Here is a 23,304-nt window from a genome sequence, read left to right on the forward strand (position 1 = left end):
AACGGAGCACGGTAGGGACCTTAAGCACCACGTTCAAAAGCAAACCACCAAAGAAGAAGAAGAGGTGCTCCGGCGTTCATGTTCTGCATGACGGGAATAATAACCGCGCACAAGAATCCCGCCGTTAGCTAACTCACTTCTTATTTAGCCTAAATGTTGACGCTCCTCTGCGTGAAGACCTCTTGGTCACTCCATTTCTCGCTGCTCCTGTCCAATTTGGTCGCAAGAAAAAGGCTGACCAGTCACTACGAGGGTTCTTCAGTCTCCACAGTCCACAAGAAGTATCCGATTATGGGCGTGACTTATGAGTTCCACCAATTACCAAGCTCCTCTGAGTTCCAATGGAATCCTAACATTGCTGTGCCTCGGAGTTGGAGCTAAAATGGTTCTAGGACGGGGTGTCAAACTCATTTTCACCGAGGGCCACATCGGCATAATGGTTGTCCTCAAAGGGCCACATTTAACAGCAACAGTAGCCAAATGTAATGTAAAATAGATGTGACCACTCCTTAATGTTAAATAACTGAATGTATTACTCATTCAAATGCAAAATGTTACATATGCATTTGCATAGATGTAAAATAAAATATGTTTACTTGTTGCTGTGTTACATCATAAATCCTTTTATACTGTCAAGTTAAGAAACCCACATTACTCCATCAATCAATGATAAAGCTATCCAAGCGAAGAAAGAAAAGTATAATTTTATATCAACATTCATTTTTTTGTTTTTCTGGAGGGCTAACTTTGGCATACTTAGCTCCTTGTTTGGTGTCAAAGTACCGATGTAGATTTGTACTCTTTCAAAATTAACACTATCTTATAACACAAAAGACATACTGTTTTTTTTCTCCTTGAAGCACAAACAAGATGGAAAGATCACCTTCCCATCTTTCTTGAAACAGCCTTCCATCTGCATCAACTTTTCTCATCCTGGACATTTAGGGATCATTTTTATCTCTCAATTCCACTTGTTGAAAATGTAATTGATGTGGATACACTGTTATCTAACGGCGGGATGCCGTCACTTCACGGGTTACGTGATTGGGATGAGTTGTGAGAAATGTAGTTTATAGGCAATGCGCACATTTGGCTTGGTTATTTTAAGACAACCAGACCTTGTAAAATATCCTCACGGGCCATTTAAATGACGTGGCGGGCCATATTTGGCCCGCGGGCCTTGAGTTTGACACGCGTTCTCAGAGCTGAAGTCCTCAATCCTCTGCTGTCCTAATGCACCAAGAAATGGACTTGTTTCTGAGAAGGTTCTAGGAAGTGCAAAAAGTTCCAACAGGGGGCGGCTCTTTAGCCTCCTTGTAGTGGCTCCCTTTGGCCTTGACAAAAAAACGTATTTAGAAATAAAAATAACGGTAGTAAGCAAACATCAAAAATAATATTTTACTGCTACTGCTATTTCTAAAAATTTTTGATGCGTCACATCAATGTCTATACCCCTCACCCCTAGCTAGCTGCTCTAACCATGAGTAAATCCCCAAAAAAGAAAAATGTCAGAGGAAAAAAGAGAGTTTAAATCTGCGTGAACAGATGCATTTGACTTCACCGCCAACGACGCTGGATTACCTGTCTGCTTAATATGTAACGAGAAATGTAACGTTGAAAAAAAATGTAACGTTGAAAGACATTTTCAAAGCAAGCATTCAGCATTCGCTGAAAAATACCCAAGTGAAGACGAGCCAAGAGAGCAATTTCGGAACCGCGACTAATAGTTGAACAGAGCAAACATACCGTAATTTCGGGACTATTGAGCGCACCTCAATATAAGCCACACCGGCTAGCCGACCGCTATCTCGGGCTTCCTCCCGCGCGCTAAAACCGTCAAAGTCGCCTTCTTCGGTGTCGGAGTTGAACGGACTCAGAATTTCCCGGTTATTTCATTGGTCTGATGTGACGAGGATAAACGTTATAGCGGCGTGAAGCTCGTTAGCGTCCCCCACCCAAAAAAGTCCATATATTAGCCGCATCGTTGTTTACGTGGAAAAAAGTCGTGGCTTATTGTCCGGAAATTACGGTACTTTCAAGAAGTGGATCACCTCTCCACAGTCAACAACAGTTGCTAGTTTTGTGGCAGCTAAAGAGATCGTAAGGAGGGGTAATCCCTTCACAGACGGAGAATACACGAAAGAATCGTTCATCTATTCCCCGACTTCCAAAAACAAAGGGGAAATTGTTCAGAAAATGAGAGAAATGCCTCTCTCTGCAAAGACCGTCAAGGACAGGACCATTAAAATGGCAACAAACATCACCAGTAAGTAAATTGATGACATCAATTCAGCTCAAGCATTTTCAATTGCGTGTGATGAGTCAATATTGAGCAGACAGCGCTTTTATGCAGATATATGAACGCCGATGGGCCGCAGGGTGGACTGATCAAACTCATATCGCTAAAGGGCCAAACGTGAGGACAGGACATTTGTGAGGCTGTTGTGAGTTGTCGAGGAATAAACACCACTTACCTGGTGCCAGTGTCTACTGATGGGGCAAAGAAGGGCTTTGTCAGGCGTGGCCAATAAGTCGATCGCGATCATTTGGTCGATCGCAAAGGTAGTTTGGGTGGATGGCGTTAAAACGTAGATGTCACCCGATCCTCCTCGCGATGAAATTTGTCACTTGACTGACAGTCGGTCTGTCCAATCTGACCTTTTCTGACACGGACGTCACTGCGCATTTGCACATAGCGGCGCGTTCTAGCAAGCTAGCGAGTTAGCCTCCCAATTTATGTCTGAACTTATGGGTATAAAAATGAACGAGGGAGCTGGACCAAGTTAAAAGACTAAAACGTATCACTTCCATACGGAATGGAAGGTGGACTTTTTTTTGACTATTTCATTTTCAAAGTGCGTTTGCCTCATCTGTCAGTCTGCCATTGTTATACCGAAAAAGGGAAATGTGAAGCGGCATTTTCAGACATAACAACTACAGCACTGACTTCCCTCCGAAAAGTGAGCGGAGAAGGAGAAAAGGTGATGGAACTAAAATCCCAGCTGTCAGGACAGCAGGGATTTTTTTTTTTCCAGCTAACTTCAACTCTGCTGCTGACTCCATTCAAGTCATCAGAATAAGGTATTTACCAAAAAAGTACACTGCTGCAGTGTGCCATAAGGGTTCATGCAGTAATGCAAGATCCACAAACATTTATTCCATTAAGTATACTCCGTGGATATACAAATAAATATATTTCCAGCATTTTTAGTGGAGGTAGATCCTTTTCACATGGTCATTTGAAAAGTAATTTATAAGGAAAAAAATTGCGGGCACCCGTAGGCTTTGTGAATTTACTTCAAAAGTCACTGGATGGAGATGTGATTATGTTTCATTGCATCCTCCATCAAGAAGAACTGTGGGCTCAGACGTTCACACCCCAATGTGTGGAAGTGATGAACCTCGTTATCGAGATAGTGAACAAAATAATTGCAAAAGGATTAAACCACCGGGTGTTTCGTTCAACGTTAGAGGAAGTCGATAGCGCATATTCGGATATCTTGGAAAGCTAAGGCTTCGGCTATCCTGAACTGGGAGACCTCGATTGGCTGCAGAAGTTTCACTTCCTGGTAGATATGACAAGTAACTTTAACACGCTGAATAAAAATCACCAGGGAAGCAAGAGAAGCACGGCCCTGCAGATGCTGGAAGACGTTTGAGCGCAAGATGATAGTGTTTGCCAGGGATGCACTGAGAGGCACGTTCTGTCACTTCCCCTCCCTGAGAGCATTCAAAGAAGTGAACAATCATATAAATTGTGATTATTTCCACCGTGCAATTATTGCAATGTAAGCTGCATCTGGAGAAAGATTCAGGGAGTTCAGAAAGAAAAAAAGAAACACACTCTCCCTCATTGTCACACCCCTGGACATCGATCCATTCACGGGAGTAAGTAAGCCCGATCTGGAAATTGAACTGGTCGACATGCGGATAAAGATTTATGGGTGTCAAAGTTCAAATGCCTGACAGCGGATCTGGAAGAAGTCGCCCGTTAGAAGGTCGCTCTCGCTAAAGAGCACAAATGGAGCGACATTGAAAACCTCCCCAAAACCGTCAAACTTGTTTTTGACAGACACATGGGAGTGCCATTCCCGGAATATGCAGTTGGAGTCTTGTTCATCTCTGGCTCAACATACTTGTGCGAGCAAGTTTTCTCAAATATGAACTTCATAAAGTCCAAATATGGCACAAATGAGAGGCTCCAGTCAAAGTCACATCTTACAGCCCCGACATGGGGATGATCTGCAGCGAACTTCAAAAACAGGTGAGAACAATAGCATTTAATAGGCTATTATTTTTCAGCAAGACAAAAAACAATCATCTCATACCCGGAGCTGTTTTTTTGGTACGTTCAGGTGCTTCAGTTGATTGCTGGCTAAGAAACCCGAAGAGGTTGAGAGCACACTGAAATGGACTTGTCACAAACGTTACTAATTTTAGGTTTACTTTTTTAAAGCTGCTAAGCTGCAGCTAAACGTTGTATTTATATTAAAGTGGGCTAGCTTTTATCTTAATTTTACGCAAATTTAGGAAGGACTCAAATAGGCCTGCGTAGTTCACTGTTTAATTTATTTCAGAGTAGGCCTACACATGCACACTGCACTTCTGTTAGTTGTGTTCAGTGGTTGTAACAGGTAAAATTTAAAATAAGATTCAAACTTTTAGAATTTCATTAGCTGTTATGTTTGGCGGCTCCAGACTCTTTTTCTTTGGTTGAAGAGGGGGCAAAATCGCTCTTTTGATAGTAGAGGTTGCAGCCCTCTGGGCTAGAAACTGGAAGGTCGGCATCACCCAAATGGCCAAAACATCGGATACAATTGGACATGTGGTTGAGATGCTGAGAAGGAGGCGCCTGCAGAACCCTGGATCAGTTCTTGCGTACAAACACACGGTGTAGGAAATCAAACTCGCATCTCAGGTGATCGTTTATGTTTTTAAGCCCAGGGTTGGGAAGGTTCAAGAAAAAAAGAGAAAGGAGAACAAGGAAAAAAAGCCACTCCCAAACCAGGCTCCTGAAGGGGGTGCACGGTGCAGGATTAGCACGTTAACAACATGATAAGGCATTACAAATAAAAGACATCGCAACGGTACTCAAAGACTTAGCGACGCCCGTTGTGTTTGGCGCTTTCATGACACTGCTGTTACAAAAACCGCTTCGGGGGTTTTCAGAGGGTTCCAGACTGCAACGTCAGCCGCACCCTGAACCGTATCAGGCTAACCGGACCGAGACCGCGGGAGGGGCTCACATGGAAACCGCAGCCCTGTAGAAAAAGGGAACAAAAAAACAGAAAAAAATGTCCACCGCTGTTTATCAAGGTACCCCCCCCCTCCCCGGGGTTAGAGACTAATGATGTGGGATTGGGGTTGTCTGGTGGAACGGCGCGTGGGCTAACAATGACAGACCAGACACCCGTCCTGATCCGCACCACCACCGACCCCCCTCCCCTCCTCCGCTGACCAGCAAGGAGAAAAGGAGCGTCTCTGGCTCAGACCACCTCCTCGCGCCTCTCCAGCTTCTAATATGCCTCTTTAACTGAGAGCGTATGCATGAGTGCGGGATTAAGGGATAGAACTGGGATGAAACACAGGGATGGGGGCGGAGGATACAATTAAGATGGTGGCTGCAGCCCCTTTTCATTCATTGCAGATTTAAGCCGGGGAGCTGAGCCTCCAGGACTCTCCATCCTGACTTCGGCCTGGGTAAAGGATTAGGGGGTGGATGGACACTCCCTTTACAAACAACCCCTCCTCCAACAAGCCAGCTGGCCGTCTCCTCTCCGGTTGAAATAGTCAGGAGTGGACTCTGCAATGCAAGCTACGTTTTATCATCCAGCTAGCCAATGCTAACCCCCCCCCCCGTTGGTTCGGAAACACAGGGCCGCAGGTTGCGTTCGTCGAAGCGGAGCCGATGGTTGACTCGACCCCAGGGTTGGAACCCGAAAGCTGGCCCGCGGGACCTGCCACCGAGTTTCAGGGGCGGGAGCGCAGTTAGCTCGCGATGCTTGATTGAGCCGCAGCTCGGGCGCGGCGCGGCGTGCGACGGGCCAGATTGTATTGCCCGGGTGTTTTTCTGTGATAATTGAAGCGTAATGATTGGGTCTGATTTGCGCTCCCGTGGAGAAGGACTCCATTTCCCGTTCGCTAATGAGCTCCAGCTCGCCGCATCTCAATCAGGGGCCGAACCGGCGACACTCCATGGGCACGTTCGGCCCCGCCGTTGTGCTACCTCGCCACACGGTGTGCGCAGTCACGTGGCTGGAGCCACGATAACGCCAGCCACGGGGGGGGGGGGTAAGGTCGAGCAGGAGACTAGAAGAAGCACCCCTTCATCTTGGTGTGGAACTCCTCCGCCTCCCAAAAGCAGGTACAAAGTGCTTTCGGCGCAGGAGCAGGAGTTAGCAGTTTACCGAGGGCTCGGTTTGCTGTCAGGAGCCGCCGCCGTCCCTTTTCTCACTTCAATCGGCTTTTTTAATTGAATTCTTCTCAACGCTTATTTAACCAGGCAGCTCATTACGGATGTTAATCCCATTTGAAATTGCAGCCTAGCAAAGGACCCAGCCTCTCCAAGGAGAGAGTTACGGCTCCACAAATAAAAAAATACTCAAAATTGTTCACGTGACAACGAAGTGGTCAACCCACTTTGTGCTTTCTGCCCCGTCGACACGGCTACGTCCCGTTTAGTTTTCATTTGGAAACCACCAGAGACGCTGTAGTGCACCTACCCAGCCAATAGGTGGCACTTATGATGAACTAAGTGCACAGAAATACTTCCTGCCTCCCACTTGTAAATAATACGGGTACAACAGGAAGGGTAAACGTCAACAGTGGCGACCGATCGAGTTAATTGATTGAGCGACCTTGAGATGGAGTTGCTGCTCAAAGTGACCCTGGACTACAAGGCAGAGCAGGAAATCAACTCTTTGCTGCAGAAGCGTTAAAAGATTGACTCGTGAGGAGCACCAGCAGTACTCTGGAGTACTCGGCAGGACTCTGGAGTACTCGGCAGGACTCTGGAGTACTCGGTACTACTCTGGAGTTGGCCATTGTGGCATTGACTGCAACCTTAGGGCGGGGCCTCAATCTGAAGCCATGTTAGGCCCCATTTATGCATCATTTTCAAGTGGAAACGCAAAACTTTTGTCTTTCCTGCTGTACGTCTACATGCCTGAAACTAGGAGTATACAGACACGGCACGCCGGATAAATTCGAAGACAGTGCAGCTCGGAAGTCTCGGCGGCGGAAGCACTCTGGAGCCCTCTGGCCATTGTCGGTATGGTCGCCCAGCCTTGGGCTTTTGCGCTGCCTGAAAACAGAACAATACAGAAACAGGCTACAGAATGGCACGGTCTGAAAAGGCCTAATCTCCGTCTCCATGGAGACAGGGAAAAGGCAACACTTTGAAAGCGGGCACGCTTACTGAAGGTGCAGTCAGCTGCCGCGCCCCTGTGGGTCGACCCCAACAACAATTGCCAACTCCATAGTACTCCAGGGTACTCCAGGGTACTACAAGGTACTCCAGGGTACTCCAGAGTACTACTGGCTCTTCTCGCTATTCAATCTTTTATTGTTTCTTCGGCAGAGGCAGGAACTCCGCCTCATCCTTGGTCTGTACAGACAGTCAGTCGCTCACCATTGTTGATATTTACACTCACTGTAGTAGCATGTTCTTTTGGTGAGCTGAGAGGGGAATTTCAGTTTGTCTGAAATGACAGTGCCACCTTCTGGCCCGGCATGTTTACTACACCATTTCTAAAATGTTTCCCGCGGTCCGTGATCATTTTCAGAACGTAGCCGTTCACAGGGGGAACCGCTTGAAAACAAAATGGAGGGTTGCCGCGTAAACGGAGGGCTCAGTTGCAACATTTTAGGAACAGGTTACATTTTTTAAACATCTTGGTGTGCGGTACAGCCGCTGCCTAGCAGCTCGCGGGGCATGAGGCTCGCTACGAGCGCGCTCAGTCAACCCTGCGTCTACTAACTTCATGCGCCAGCAGCAGTGCGGCGATAAATATGCTGAGCAGGAACATGACACACACACTGTATGCGGATTGAATTATTCGATATGACTTGTTTTTGCCCAGTAAACAGGTGTCGAAGCCACCAGAAATGGAAAAAAAAAAAAAAAACACGCCAGGACGCTCTGATGAATCCGAGCTCAGGGACAAGAGTGAGTTATTTAAGTCAGGCGGAAAGAAAAATATGTTTACAATAACCCCCGCCACCCCTCATCTGGGCTCCTCTGCTCCGCCATCGCCTCGGCAGCGACGCGAAATGAGTCGCTTTTCTTTTTGTTTTCCTGATCCGCGGGAGATTTGAGAGGCTTATTGAGGATTGTGCCGAAGGCCGGCGTCGGGGATGTGAGGGGGGGCTCCTTCCAGACGGCCGCCCGTCCCCCCCCCGTCTCTCCCAGCCAATCATAAATATTTGAGATGAAGTAGGTTTGTTTCAAGGCGGCGCCGTTCTGAGCATTTTGTTTTGAGGAGATTAGCAATTAGGAGGAAGCTCCTGCTTCTCCTCATTTGTGTGTTCGTGTGTGTTCGTGTGTGTGTGTGTGTGTGTGTGTGTGTGTGTGTGTGTATGTATTGGATAAGGGTTGCTATTTCTGTTTGGCCTCACGATTTTGTTATCTAACCAGAAAATCTATTGACTGTTCAAGTGCAGCAATGAAAAGCCCCTTCCCTCTCCAGGGTACTCAGCAGGCCCCGTGAAGGCCCCCCCCCCCTAAATAAAACACCGGGCGGGGGGGGGGGGGGGGTCCCCACTTAGTTCCCCACCCCACCGCTCACATCTCTGTGGCGCAATTGATCGGGCCAACTAGTGGGAGCTCAGCAGGCGTCACGCCTCCTCGTTGGATCGATGGCTAGAAGCGAGAGGACGGTCTCACATCCAGCCAGAGGGGGTCGGGGGGCTTCAAGGCGTTTATTCCTTCGATCACATCCTGTAATTGTGGGGATTTTTCCGGGAGGATGTGACAAGGACCAGAGCACTTCGCTGTACTCTGCAGGTCCAGAGCGAAGGCTGCGTTTAAGTTTCCCGATGCTTTGTCGCGCGGGGATCCACCGCGGTCCGACCACCCAACCAAACCCCAACCCCACTCCGATTCCGAGAGGCTTTTTATCAAATGTGCGCCGCGGAGGACAGGAAATGTGGATGTCAGGCCGACGACCCTTCGCCTCCGTCCGTCTTTGTCTTTTAATCGCAGCTCGAACATTTCGCCCCAGAGATCGACGTCGACCTTTGTTTGATCGCGTGGACGGGTGAAAACCTGGAGGTTTCTTCCTGGAGGTCTCGCCAGCGTCCCCATCCTTCATGCTTTTTAAAATAAGATAAGGGGAACTTTATTGATCCCCAAAGGGGGAATTCTTTTGTCACAGCAGCATAACAGTTATAGTGTCACTAAATATGAATATAAATATAAATAGAGAGACACATAGCAGATAGCAAAAGACATCCGCAAATAAATTGAAAGCAGAGAGAACAACAACAACATCAAGGATAGGAAAGGACAACGGAATGGGGGTAAAAAAAGGATAAAAATCGACCAAAAAGGATAAAAATAGCCAACGGAGTTAGGGCATGACGTGCACAGATGCACGGATGCACCTTCTTTTCTGGGGCCTGGGGATGTCATGGAGCTCCTAGCGTGTCCCGCGCAGTGCACGTGAAGCCACGGGTATTAATAGCAGGTTTCGCTTTTGCAAAACCGGCGTAGAGCCGCGTCTTCCCGGCTCTCCATCTCACTCCGGCTAATCTCGTCCTCCACGCTGTCAATAATGCCGACAGCGGCGGCTCGGCGCGCGCCGTGTCGGCGGCTGTAATTTTAATCGGAGAAAAAAAGCAAACGCCCCTCAGACGGAGGCCGTCTTTACGCCGAGACGGAGTCAAAGAGATGGGATCTGAATCCAGTGGAGCGGCGAGGTCTCCCAAAGCAAGCGGCGCCCGAGTCGGCGCCGTTCTATATTTACGGGGCCCCTCGGCATTCGAGATAAGGGTATAAATACGAGTGGGGAGAGAAAACAGCTCAACGGTGTTTCAGACACACAGATGAGATTAGCTTTCCCACGGGGGGAATGTTGGATTTCTGGAGATCACCTTAATGAGCGGAGCTCCAGACCTTCGCGACAAAGAAAGTGTCATCGGACAACTGGGCCGTGATTTGACGCCGTAACAATAACATCCTAACATCTGCCGGGACAACAAAGTCCGTTTTTGCGGCCTTCGCCACGGGATTGGACTTTGTTGTCCCGGTGTGTTCAGATGTGATCCAAGAAAAACATCAGAGCTGTCAGGAACTGATTGAGCAATGAGTGGTTTATTAGAGGTCAAGAAATACACTTACGAGAATTCCCGGGCCGAATGAATGTCACCCCTGGGGGATCGTTCGCCCTCTCGGGACGTCCGCAGGAGCGCGTCCAGTCGGATGTGCAGATGAGGAGGTTTCGGCCCCACTCTCAGGGAGTGGCAGTGATTTATACCACTATCTCGATGGTCAAGGTTACTTCCTAATAGGTTGTTTTTCACACTCTTTGGAAGTGGGCAACTAGGTACCAGGCCGTGTCATGAACTGGGCCTCCGGGCCTTCGGGATACGTCATTGCTAGTGCATTTGGGGTGTTAGTGGAAAAATACAAAGTTGGGTGTACTTTTGCCATCACGTGACACGTTCCCGCGCGTGAATCTCGCGCGAATTTTAACAACTCGTTCTGTGGAGTCAAAAATGAGTCGGTGACCGGGATTAAATTCAGTGTGTTTAGATCGTGCACCTCCGCCTGTGGGAAGGCGGAAGGCGATCCCGGTCGCTTCACACGCCCGACGTACATGATCGGAAAAAGACGTTTCTCTGTTTCTTCCCCTGAGAACCGTCCGGAAAAAACGTCGACGCCGAAAATGCCGGATTAGACCTGGTTTCAGCGCCGAGAACGTGGCTGGACGTCGACAAAATAATCCCCGCTGCATTTAAGCACCCTCGCTTTTGTAGCGTTGGCGGGGCGTTTGCGAACTTTGAGCCAGGCGGCGTCTCACACATCAGCACACTGCGACTGAAATAGACAGAATAGAGAAAGTTTTGCGCCTTCCCTCCCGGCCCAACGCGCCGCTGCTATTTATGCGTGCAGCGGCGCGGAGCAAATTATCCAGAGCGTGTTTGCTGAATTCCAGGCACCAGATTTGATATCAACACAACAGTATATTATTAATGTGTGAGTCTTCCTGTCGGGCCTGTGATTTCTGGCTCGCAGCCACATTTTCACAGCTTTATTAATTCCTCTCTCTTCTCTCGCCGTCATGTCGCCCTGCCTCCGTGGCTCATTAAAGCTCATTACCGGAGCCGGAGCAGGATGAGTGAAAAGACGCTACGAGGGCGGGCGCGAAAACACACCGGGCTGGCGGGCTCGACGTGCGCCGCATTGTTCCGACCTGCATATCAATCTCCCCCGGAATCTGCGCGTCCGGGTCGCTGCCTCGGGCGGCTTGAATTATTCTCACCTCCTGCAAAGGAGCTCTCGCCAACCGGGCTTCCAAAAAAAATGCCAGGATCAGTCGGGTGCAGCCGGGACGCGTCCCGTTCACCAACAGCCACTGAGGAAAAAAGGAGGTTCTCTAACACTAAGGTTGACGTTGCGATCGACAAGAGCGAGGGAGGAGAAATATTTGTCGGCGCAGCTGAAATGTTCGTACGCAGCCGCGGTTTCGAGGACTCGACGGTCACATCAGCTGCTGTCGGACAGAAAAGTCCAGGAAATAGGCTCCTCCGGGGGAACCGTATAGTTTTGCATTTTCAACAGGCAGCAAAGGCCCACAGCCACGTGCGCTTTAACCGCCACGCTCAAAAACAAACCACCAAAGAGTCAGAATCGGAGTATTTTATTGATTCTCCCAGGGGGAAATTTCTTTTTGTTAAAAGTAGCTCCTGCTGCAGAGACAAGTGGGGAAGAATCAAAATAGAACTCTATATGAAAATAAATAGTGAATAATAAGAATAAGATAAAAAAAATACAGTAAGCATTGAAAGGAATAAATAAAAATAAAGTGAAAAGGTTTGGAAAAATACATGAAAATATGCGTATTTAAAGGTACATGTATATGATTACGTGTAGTCATTTGGTGAATAAGTAGGGGTTGTTGCACAGTTATGCATTTATTGCACAGAAGGAGACGAGGAAGACGACACGGACAACGTGGAGAGCGAAGCTGCACCAGCGTTCATGTTCTGCATGCGCGGGAATAATAAACATGCACTTACTGAGGCCAAAATGTCGCTGTTCCTCTGTGAGCCCTGGAAACACCTCTGAAGCCCAGCAGGTTCAGAAGAGCTTGGATCTTTTCATGGCTCCATTTCCTGCTGCCAAAATTTTTGTCGCAGGAAAACAGCCGACCAGTGACCGCGTTAGTTCTTAAAAATGAAGTATCTGGTAATGGGTTATGAGTTTTTCCAATCCCTCCAAGAAAGACTAATTCCCGGAAGGGTCCTCCGGGTTAACGGCTAAAAGCTCTTGTTGTCGGGTTCGACGATGTCCGAACACGACAGATCACATTTGAAATAAAGATCCGATTCGAGGAAGATCCGATTCTGCGCGACTCCTTAACCGGTTTTTCACAAACTGAAGGATCGGCTTTTGTTTCCTCCGCGAATAAGTCATCGGTGTGACGTCCCGCCATGGAGCGCAGGAACGAGTCGGGTGCGGCGTCGTCCGTCTTTGTCAGCGTGTCCGGGCTCCTCACGCTGACCCAACAACTCACCCCCGTGACTCGCCGGCTCCCAGAATAAATCAGGAACTAGTCCAGGATGAGTCATGATGTTTGGTCAGGAGACGTTCTATTGCTAGATCGCCGAGCTAAATGGTGGGTGACCGGGATTGTCTTGGGCGGCACCTTCGCCGGTTGGATGCGTGGGGTCTCCACGTTCTGCATGGGGTTCCTCTGGCACCCCAAAAACATGCAGGAAGTTCTTAGGAGACCCTAAATTGTCCAGATGTGTGAATGAGAGTCAATTTCTAGCGTGTCAAATGTGTTGTTGAGCAAGACACCGAACCCCTGACTGCTCCGCTGGTGCTGATGGATAGCAGGCGACCGCTCGTGGTTCACGATGGCCTCATTGCGGAGAACGAATTTCCCTACAAGGGTTTAATAAAGGATAAATGATCTTGTCCACTCACAGGTACACAGAGGAGGAGATCCGGCAGAAAGTCAGCACTTTCAGGCAAATGCTGATGGACAAGGAAGGCGTCATCACCAGGGATGGATCGCACCCCGAGCCAGTGTAAGTCACCGCTTTACGTCAGCAGCATGTGTGTGTGTGTGTGTGTGTGTCAAGTCAAGTCAAGGTCAACTTTATTGTCATCACTGCCATACGTTCACACATACAGAGACCCGCAGAGCAAAAGTGCAAAAAATTAGTAAATAATTTGTCACAGAGAACAAGGAACAGCGATGAGTTATAATGAGGTAGATGTGGTTCGGTTCGATTTAAAAGATGCAAGAAAAGTGATAGCAGAATGAAAATGCAGTTGCATCAGTTTCACAGTGCATTTTTTTTTCATTTAACATTGTGTCTGCACGTGTGTGTGTGTGTGTGTGTGTGTGTTTGTGAGCGTGTGTGTGTCCACGGTCGACAAAGAGCGTAAACTGCATGGATATAAACATAAATCCTTAACCTTTGAGTGACAGGGTCTTTCCCTGCACGCACGGTAACAGGATTAAACCTCCTTCAGGTAAACAGCACTCCGAACTCTGCACGCGGCCGACGAGGTTGATTGTTGTGATAAATGCCGCCATGGCAACCGAAAGCCGACGGCGGCGAGACTCTCCGCCGGATGAGGTCGCGGCTCTCGGAAATGCTTTCATGTGGCGAAGTCTTTATATCGTCTCTCCGGTTTCCCCCGGCCATTAGGAGCGGCGGTGGGCAGGGCCGGGGGGCAGCGGTTCATCTCCTCGTGTCAACTTGGATGACAATAACGCCTTTCATCGTCTCCATTTGCGAACGCCGGCGGAAGATGAGGAGCGGCGGCGGGGACAAAGGCGGCTGAGTGATTGAGCGGCGGCGCGGAGCGGGCCTTCACGCCGTGACCCGCTTCCCGTAAAATAACGACCGCTAATAACGCCGATGCCGGCCAGTTGAGCGATTATCCTCCACAGCTGCCGAGTGACATGCAAAAAAAAAAAAAAAAAAAGAAAACTTTCGGACCCAAAGTCACCCGTAAAGATGTGAGAATTTTGTGTTTGCGTCGCTTTTTGGCTTTCAGGGCGAGCCGCGGGGGCGGCAAGGATTGCCTCGATTTCTGCAACCCCGCCCGCAGAAAGGCCTCCATGTGGAAAATTGAGGAAGGATGTAATTTGCAGAGCTGTTACTCCTCCCCTTCAACTTTCCCCACCGTCAACACACACACACACACACACACACAAAAACAACCTCTGTCTGAGTCGATTAGCCCCTCTCTGCACATTTACCTCACAGTGTCTGTTTGAAAGCATCATGGCCGCCATGTTGGATCAACAAGAGAGCCTTTTATTTTCCTTCTCCTTCTTCTTCTTCTCTTTTGAGCCGCTGCCTTCTGGGGACGCCACAGCCGATCATCCGCCTCCATGAACGCTCTCCTCTGCATCCACTATCTTCTTGTCCTCTCGCACTCCACCCATTGATTCGTCCCGAATGAAAGCGTGAACTGACGACTTCCGTAGGGAGTGCAGCTAAAGTGCTAATACGCTCCAAACCGAATTCCTTTCGGTGCATTTTTCAAAGGTTTTTCTTATCCGAGATGAAATGCTGATATGGTGCGCCGCATCGACATCGCAAAAACCAACAAAATAATCCCGGGGAAGTAGTCCGAGGAAAATAATACGTTAAAAGCCTCAGCGCGCGCCTCAGTTTGTGGATCCAAGCAAAGGGCGGAGAGAGATAAATTGGAGCTTCATTCATCCGATCATCTTGGGAACCACATCATCTGCAAAACAGACCCAATCCCGGGTTTAGCGCATGTACGATGTACGCGTGTAGCTCCCGCCGAGTCCTCCAAGTTGCGAGAGTCACCTCGGAACGCCATCTTTTCACGAGCGCCGTCGCCCATCTAGACCCCGGAGCCGCAGCGCCAAACTCCCTTTTTATCTACAACAAACACGAAATTCTTGTGGATGAAAGGTTTTAATCATCAGATCCAGCTCTTCTGACTTCTCGTGCACCTCGTGCACCGTGGGTGAGAGAACAAATCCGAATGAAGAATGGCGGCGGTGATTGGGTTCAGCTACTGTTTGCAGTCCTACAACAACCCCTTGAGCTACCAGTGTATTTAACTTTGTTTCGCTTTGCTTGTGCCAGCGTGGTTAAAGCACCAAGGTAAAAGAACCACGTGGGGAATTTTCAGCCGTTTGTCTCTTCATTTTCATTCGGTTTCTATTGCAATCCTCGGACTTGAAACCCCACGGCAGAACGAGATAAAACGCCGGTGGCTCCTTAGTTTCTTAGCTTCTTTCTCCTTAGCGGCTAATATATTAGCGGGTTCTCCGGGCCTCCTCCTTTCACCGACCAGTCCCTCGCCCGAATTAAAAGCGGGTGCTGTCTGCAGTTGTTTACTTCAGGCCCTCAATCTGATGGCGCCGGCTTGTATGAGTGCGTCTCTATGTGTGCGCACAAAGGCCCATCATGGCAGCGCAAGGTTATTTTGTCAGCGTTCAGCCTCCCCGCTGTGCCCAGTGGTGCTCGGCCAATTAAGGACTCAGCCGCCTCGTCTCCTCCTAACAAACCTCCGGGCCCCCGCCCCGATCTCCCTTCAAATATTTCTCCGCCGCTCACTTCTGCCGCCCCTCCTCTTCCCCCTCTTCCCCCCGTTTTCGACCCCCTGCCCGCCCGCCAACGCAGGACGCCTGGTCCGTCATGTGGGTTTCTGACATCACGACTCCGCTTCAAATACCGTCAACGCGCGTGGCGTCCCTGCGTCGAGGGACGGCCCTGTTGTGTTTGTAATAACGGCGAGGTCGGAGAGTGCCGACCCCGCCGTTTTGTTTTGTTTTTATCTTTGAGCCCCGTGTGGCGGCGGCAAGGTCAGTGCCGGAGACGATGCAGAGTGAGGGAGGCGGACGAAAGGCAGGTGGAGGTGCAGACACATTCTGCCCGAATAAATATTTCGTTATATGACACATAATGGGGAGACGATGTACATAAGTATTTATTGTTATCTAATTGTTTGTGTTTAAAGATTCTTAGCACATTTTATGTTGATACCTTCCAATCATACCTTTATATCATACCAAAGGTTAGTAGGAAGTACCATAACTGCTAACTACTGACCCTTGCACTAAGCTATACACCAAAAATCCCCTGCTGCTACTCTCTCATGCTGTCAAGTCTGTATCTTTGTGCGCTTTATATTTCATACCTCTTAGTTGTAACATTTGCGCTCTGTTATTATTATTATTTTGTTAAATTCATGTCAGCGGGAGACTGTGAGAAACGTCTTTCTCTGCATGTCCGGTACATGCAAAGAAATTGACAATAAAGCTGACTTTTAGCCGCTGTCACACCGCAGGACCTTTTTTGTCACTCCTAGAGCCTTTTCAGGAACCGGTCTGTTTCTCGGTGCCTCGGGGCCATGGACCTCAGCTCCTTGAACCACTTTAGCTCCAAGGCCGGGTCTTTGTACGGATCCATAGGAACTATGGAACTCAGATGGGCGCTCTTAAGCTACGCCCATTAGCAGATACCTTTCAAGGACTGCGGGGCGCCAAGTCTAAAAACTAACACTGGTCATCGGTGGCAAAATGGACAGAAGTGGCAAAGAGATAGAAGCTCTTCTTGCCTCCTCCGCCGCAGAGGGCTCGCAGGGGAACATTTTGGCCAAAATACAGTGTTAGCTAACGGCAGGGCGCTTCACACAGTGAAGCAGCACAGGAAGAAAACGAAAGCACTTCAACTCATCTGATGAGGGATGAACACGGTAGTAGGTTCGTCACCTTGTCATCTTCTTCTTTGGTTTGTTTTTGACTGGGGAGTTTAAGGTGCAGTGGTCCCGTACTGCCGATGGAAAAGTTCCCCCGCAAGAGGCTAGTTTCTGGAAGGGCATTCAAGCTTCTTCGAAGTGTTCTGTCCAAAAGTGGCCCCTGTGAAGGGCTTCCGGCGTCTTTGTGTTTGAAGTAGTTTGGAACGACATCACTTTTACAAGTTATGCAACTTGGCATGAAAAGGAGGCCAAGCGCGAGCATCCGGCTCTCACCTTCATGGTTTCAAGCTAGAGAGGTCGTAAACATGGCTGATTGACAGGCCCTCAAGACAGTCCATCACTCAGCGTCCGTCATCCTTCGCAGACAACACACACACACACACACACACACACACACACACTTCCCTGACCATCATCTCTGGTCTCCACAGGGTCAACAACCTGCACTACCAGCCCGAGTACGAAGACGACCCGGATTTGGTCGGCTACGAAGATGGAGACTATCCCCACGACTACCACAGCGACAGCAGGTGGGACGCAACCTCCGGCCGCCTCCAAGCACGTCCTTCGCACTTCAGGTTTACGATCGCAGGGCTTTTTTTTTCCCCGCGAACGCTGGCGCCGATCTGGAGGTAAAGGCCGCTTTTCAAATCCAGCAGGCGGGAGATAAAAGTCCCATAATTGCGCTCGGCGTACGCGCAGATTCCCGCGTCCCTTGAGCACCGAGGTGCGATTCCCCCTCCTCGGCTCAGAGGTGCATCGCATGATTAATGCGCGTTTTGACAGAGCAATTTGAGCAAATTAGAAAACAGGCGCAGCGCTTTTGTTACGTCGGGGGGGGGGGGGGCGGCACAAATAACCGCTGCCTGCATTTTATTCCCTGGGATTTCCCAGACGGCGGCCTCTCTGTTATAATTTCTCGCCTCCCGTCCCTTCTGTCCCTCGCCGACCCATTCAGAGTGAAGAGGAAATCCAGTAGCTCTCCATCCCCCCGTCCAAAGAAAAGGAAGAAGAAGAAATCAGGCCGCCGAAGGAGCCGGTGAGCGGACGCCTCCTCCGCTGATGAAGTGCTTCCATTTTTCTCCTGCCCCCCCACCCCCGTTGACAGAATAATTACACTGCGTTTTTTTGTACAACAAGATTGCAATTATTTTTTTGTGAACATTGTGAACCTGCAATCAGATACCACAATTGTGGAGGGAGGATAGTGGAGAGGTGGAGGGTGGAGGGGTCTGACAGGAGTGATTAGCAACCTGAAGCCTCATGCTGTATTTTCTTTTTTTTTTTTGTTTTCAACAAGGTCAGCAAAAGAAGTAGTGCCGGTGAGAAACTGAGTGGACAGGATCAGGTACAGATGTGCTAAAGAGAAGAAAGGAAGGAAAGAAGGAAGGAAGGACGCTTTTTGTTGCCATCGACCCTCCTCGGAGGTGAAGAGCCACGACGGGGAGGGAAAAACAACACAAACATAAACCTTTTCCCCCTTTTTTCTCTTCGCAAAAGGTTTGGCAGCTCCTCGCCCAGTCGCAGGGAGAAGAAGAAAAAGAGTGGGAAGAAACACAAGCGTGATAGGTGAGTGTGTGTGTGTGTGCGCCATTATCAAATGAAAGATCAGACCCTTCAGGAGTTTGTCAACTGTTTTTTTTTTTTTTATTCTAAAATTACCAGCAAGATGACGGGGCATCGCCGGTTCTGATCTCTGTCTCGATATGCTGATGACACTTTGATGTCTATGGAAATGTGAAGAATGGGAGAAATGGAAGAGAAGGGAAGGGAGAAAGGTGTCCAAAAAAAATGCAGTCTGTATGACCTCTGAATGAGGGGGTGAAGAGTTGTATGCTTCTGTATGAGACGTGAATGAGAAGGTGAAGAGTTGTATGATCTCTGAATGAGATGGTGAAGAGTTGTATGCTTCTGTATGACTTCTGAATGAGATGGTGAGGAGTTGTATGCTTCTGTATGACCTCTGAATGAGATGGTGAGGAGTTGTATGCTTCTGTATGACCTCTGAATGAGATGGTGAAGAGTTGTATGCTTCTGTATGACCTCTGAATGAGGGGGTGAAGAGTTGTATGCTTCTGTATGACCTCTGAATGAGGGGGTGAAGAGTTGTATGCTTCTTTATGAGACGTGAATAATAGAGTGAGTGGTTGATTACTATATGATGTGTGAATGAGAGGATGAGTGGTTGTCTCTCTCTATATGTTGTCCTGTGATAGCCTGGCAACCCATCTGTGCTGAACCCTGCCTCCTGCACAATGACAGCCAGGATAGGCTTAAGTACCCTGTGATGATTGAATGAATACAGAAGAACCAGAGAGTATTATTGATGGGTTTGTGTGGTGGAGGTGAATTGGACTCCATCGCAACTGGTTACTGGCCAGAGATGTGTGCGGATCGTTATCCCCGGCAGCCTTGTCGAACCAACCCGGGCTTGTGGACGTGACACGGATGAGGTCCACTATTGTGACTTGAGGGTCACATGGCTCCTCGCTCATGACCGTTGCTCGACCGCCGCAGACAACAACGTGGCCGTATCTGCCCAGGTCACGCCTCGGCTGCCATACCCTCAGCATAGGTGTCCCAACCTGCCCGGCACTATTACGGCAGTTGGTCCGTGCAGCCGACCTGTTCTGGTCTTTCGTGCCGAACGAATGCAGACGCTGTTTTCCAGCGGCGCAGCCTGAACCGTCTGCTCCCATGACACGAAGAACAGGACCATGTTGCTAGCATCTAGGCTATCAAATAGGAATAACAACAGGGTGATGTCCTGCTCATTCATTCATTCATTCATTCATTCATGGTCCCTCTGGGGATGGTGCAGATCCCAGCCACCACGTGGCGTTTAACCAGGGTCGGCCACCTGTCAATCACAGCGCCACGTACAAAGACGTCCAGCTATTCGAGGAGCGGAAGCGGAAAGAAACGACGGAGGTGCAGGAGGTAGAGGAGGAGGAAGGACGGTAGACAGCCGGAAAGAGTGAGGGAAGAAGAGAAGAACGACAGAAGAGGAGATGAAAAGAAAGGGATGGAGCCAATAACAAAGGCAGGAGTGATGAAAGACCAAGAAAAAGGGGAGTGATAAGACAAATAAAAAAAGCAGAGTGAGGAAGGCGAAGCCCAAATGAGAGCATGTGTCAGAGAGATATAGAGAAAGAAAGGGGGAAAGGGAGTGAAAGTGAAGGAGGGAACAAACAGAAGATGAGATGTTGCAGATCAACATTGGATGCCTCCGGACATCATGAGGACTAAAGTGGACCCCCTCCTCCTAGGAGCTAAATGTGCCGCTCTAATAACCCGCCTGTATGGAGGTACAACTCAAGAAAAATTACCCTCTGCCCCAAACTGATGAACATCACCCTCCCCAAACCAATCCATCCAGTTTGCATCTGAGTACACACACACACACACAAACACACACACCACTTGCTGGCCTTCCCCTCCGCTCAGCCCCACACCAAAGCTACTCTGCATTGCAGGTACACTTGGTGAATGAATAATGTATGTGTGAGTCAGGTTGGTGGGGTTACTGGGAGGGAGATGCTCCCCAGATGCTCCTCTCGCCTTTAAGTTCCCAGTGAGGAGGTGAGCAGGAAAGGGAGGCTTGGGACACGGCGGCATTTGTTTGCTAACACGACATCGCTCTGCCCCGCCCTGCGCCCGAACCCCAACCCCCGCTCCGATGCCGATCCTCTCGGAGGGGTCGGGCTACTATTTCTGTCCTTGTAGTGGAGCAGCAGGCCGAGGGATCGGCGAGAAAGAGAGAGTACTGAAGAATAACAAGTTCTCTAGATGGCTGCCTCACACAGCCGTCATTGCAGGCCTCCTGGGGGGTTTGCACACACACACACACACACACACACATGCACCAGCTACCTGTATTCCCACAACACCTTTATTATCCCCGCCTCCCCCCTCGGCTGTAGGTGTGTGAAGCGGCGTCCGAGATGTAGAGACTCTTCAGAAAAATAACAACTCTTCACGCGCCTCTCTGACTAATCACCATGGCAACTGCGACTGGGGTGAAAGTGATACGGAGGTGACGCTGACACCCCCACCCACCCACCCACCCACACACACATACACATACACACACACACACACACAACAAATGAAGTGGGGAAAGTGGCTTTGACAGAAGGGGGCTTCAGAATATGGAGTATGGACTCCACACACACACACACACACACACACAAACACTCAAACACACCCCAGGGGGGACACACTCAGGAACACTCATGCTGTTAAAAGTGGAGGAGTTCACGTCATGGAGATGTGCTGAAACACCCCTGTCAGGAGGTGAAAAGAGTGTGTGTGTGTGTGTGTGTGTGTGTGTGTGTGTGTGAGAGAGAGAGCTGCTAACGTTGTCACATGTGAAAATCAGCAGGACGCTCCAACATGGTGGCGACGTAGTAACCCTCCACGCTTATCTCCGACCCATCCGCCGGCCGAGCGCTGGCGGCGTGCACAGATTAGCGGGCGGCGGAGATTAGCGCCGCGTCCGGGGTTTGTTTACTTTATTTATTTTTTACTCCCCCCTGAATTTATTTCCCCGACTTATCAGCGTTTCTACGGGTTGTTAGTTTCTGGCCTCAAATGCGGGAACATTTTGGAGGCGGCGAGATAAGTGAGTTTATTAATGGAGGGGGTGGGGAGGTGGCTGGAGCTGATGGAGACACACCAGGGAGGAGGAGGAGGAGGAGGAGGGTGAAGATGTTCCTGGGCGCCAGAGTAATATTTTAGCTTTTTTTTTTTTTTTGCATGGCAGTATTAATGAAAGTGTTAGCATAGCTTTCGCTTGCTTCCAAGGAAGGAACATAGACAGCCGTCTGTCCCAAAACTGTCACTCCCTCTCTTCATTCTCCTGAGGTTCACTGCTGCACACGAAAAGGAAAAGTGTTTGGCATTCCTGCAGCCGGTGATGACAGTCAGGGGGAAAATGGCCCTGGAAATGAGAGGTTACCCCCAAGAATTTACCCTCAACTATGCATTTACTCAATCACCGGCAATTTATATGAAAGCAGAGGGGCTATTTTTTACACACAAGCCCCTTTTTCCGTGGAGAGGTGACAAACTGAGAGACGTGGAGAAGAAAAGAAGGCTTCATTTACAAAATGCTGGAGCTGGGAGCAGCAGCGTCCACGGAAGAGAAAATAAATCTGAAGAATCACGCAGAGGGCATGAAGCCGGCGCGTGGGAGACGGACCGACCGAGGCTCCTCCTGAGCAGGTGATTGGGCGTCCCGATGTTGCCGTGGGAACGCCGGCAGGACTGACGCAGTGCCGTGTTTCTGAGCGACGGCCGTCCGCCATCGGCACGACAATTGGTTTGTTATAGGTAGCGGTTAGCCGCTAGCAGCTCCTCCCGGGTGTTCGTTTTTTTCCGAGGCCCCGGGTCCAGGAAAGACTTTATTCACAGTCTGAGCGCGTTCACTGTTTGCTTCCCTCAGCATTGAAATATCAAGGAGCCAATTTATTTCTGACACGCTTCAAGGTTTTGTGCCCAATTTTCCCTGGACTCACAGTCAGCTCCAGTCAGCGGTATTTTGGGTCAGTGGGTACGGCTAGTTAGGGACATTGGGCATGGCTAGTTGGGGACAGTGAGCAGGGTTAGTTTGGGACAGTTTCTATGGCTAGTTTGGGACAGTAGGTATCACTAGTTGGGGACACTGGGCGTGGTTAATTTGGGACAGCTTGTATGGCTAGTTTGGGAAAGTGGGTATGGCTACTTGGGGACACTGGGTATGGTTAGTTTTGGACAGTTTTTATGGCTAGTTAGGGACACTGGGCATAGCTGGTTGGAGACAGTGAGCGTGGTTAGTTTGGGACAGTTTCTATGGCTACTTTGGGACAGTAGGTATGGCTAGTTGGGGACACTGGGCATGGTTAATTTGGGACAGTTTCTATGGCTAGTTTGGGACGGTTTGGGGCAGTTTTTTGTCGGATCAAGCCGATTGTCGTCCATGTTTGGCTACACTAAGCTGTTTCTGTCGCTCTCGCTAGTATGGCACTTTCAACAAGCAGAAGTGAATAGTTGTGCGTCTCTATATGATGTGTGAATGACAGGGTGAATGCTTGCATGCCTGTAACTTTTTTCATATAGACAAATATATATATGGTTATATGTCTCTAGCCCTGAGCTGTATGTCTCTAGCCCCTTAGCTAGCCCTGAGTGCAGGATAAGCGGGATCGACATTGAACAAAGGAATGAATTCATAAAATTTGACTTGACCTGTCACGAGGCTGGCCATTAAATGCTCAGCGTGGCAGCGTGCACTCCTGATCTTTTCAGACTTGGGAAATACTCCTAGTCTGGAACCCGCTGCTTTTAAAGTCTCCAGACATACGAGGGATGTCGCATCTCCTCTGCTGCGCGCCGAC

At 49.3% G+C, this 23,304-nt stretch overlaps 1 protein-coding gene across 1 annotated transcript in view; it reads left to right on the plus strand.

Moving 5' to 3' along the window:
* srrm3 (serine/arginine repetitive matrix 3) overlaps nt 1-23,304 on the plus strand; it is an 84,729-nt gene that overhangs the window by 44,173 nt on the left and 17,252 nt on the right. Inside the window, exons 3-6 of the mRNA XM_086160841.1 lie at nt 13,156-13,257; nt 17,359-17,457; nt 17,886-17,966; nt 18,428-18,496. Coding sequence (XP_086016967.1) covers nt 13,156-13,257; nt 17,359-17,457; nt 17,886-17,966; nt 18,428-18,496 — 351 coding nt within the window. The remainder of the gene's footprint in view (nt 1-13,155; nt 13,258-17,358; nt 17,458-17,885; nt 17,967-18,427; nt 18,497-23,304) is intronic.

Source organism: Fistularia commersonii, chromosome 15, assembly GCF_037954325.1.
Source record: "Fistularia commersonii isolate RoL2024-O1a breed Wild chromosome 15, RoL_Fcom_v1.0, whole genome shotgun sequence".
In the NCBI taxonomy this organism is placed as follows: domain Eukaryota; kingdom Metazoa; phylum Chordata; class Actinopteri; order Syngnathiformes; family Fistulariidae; genus Fistularia; species Fistularia commersonii.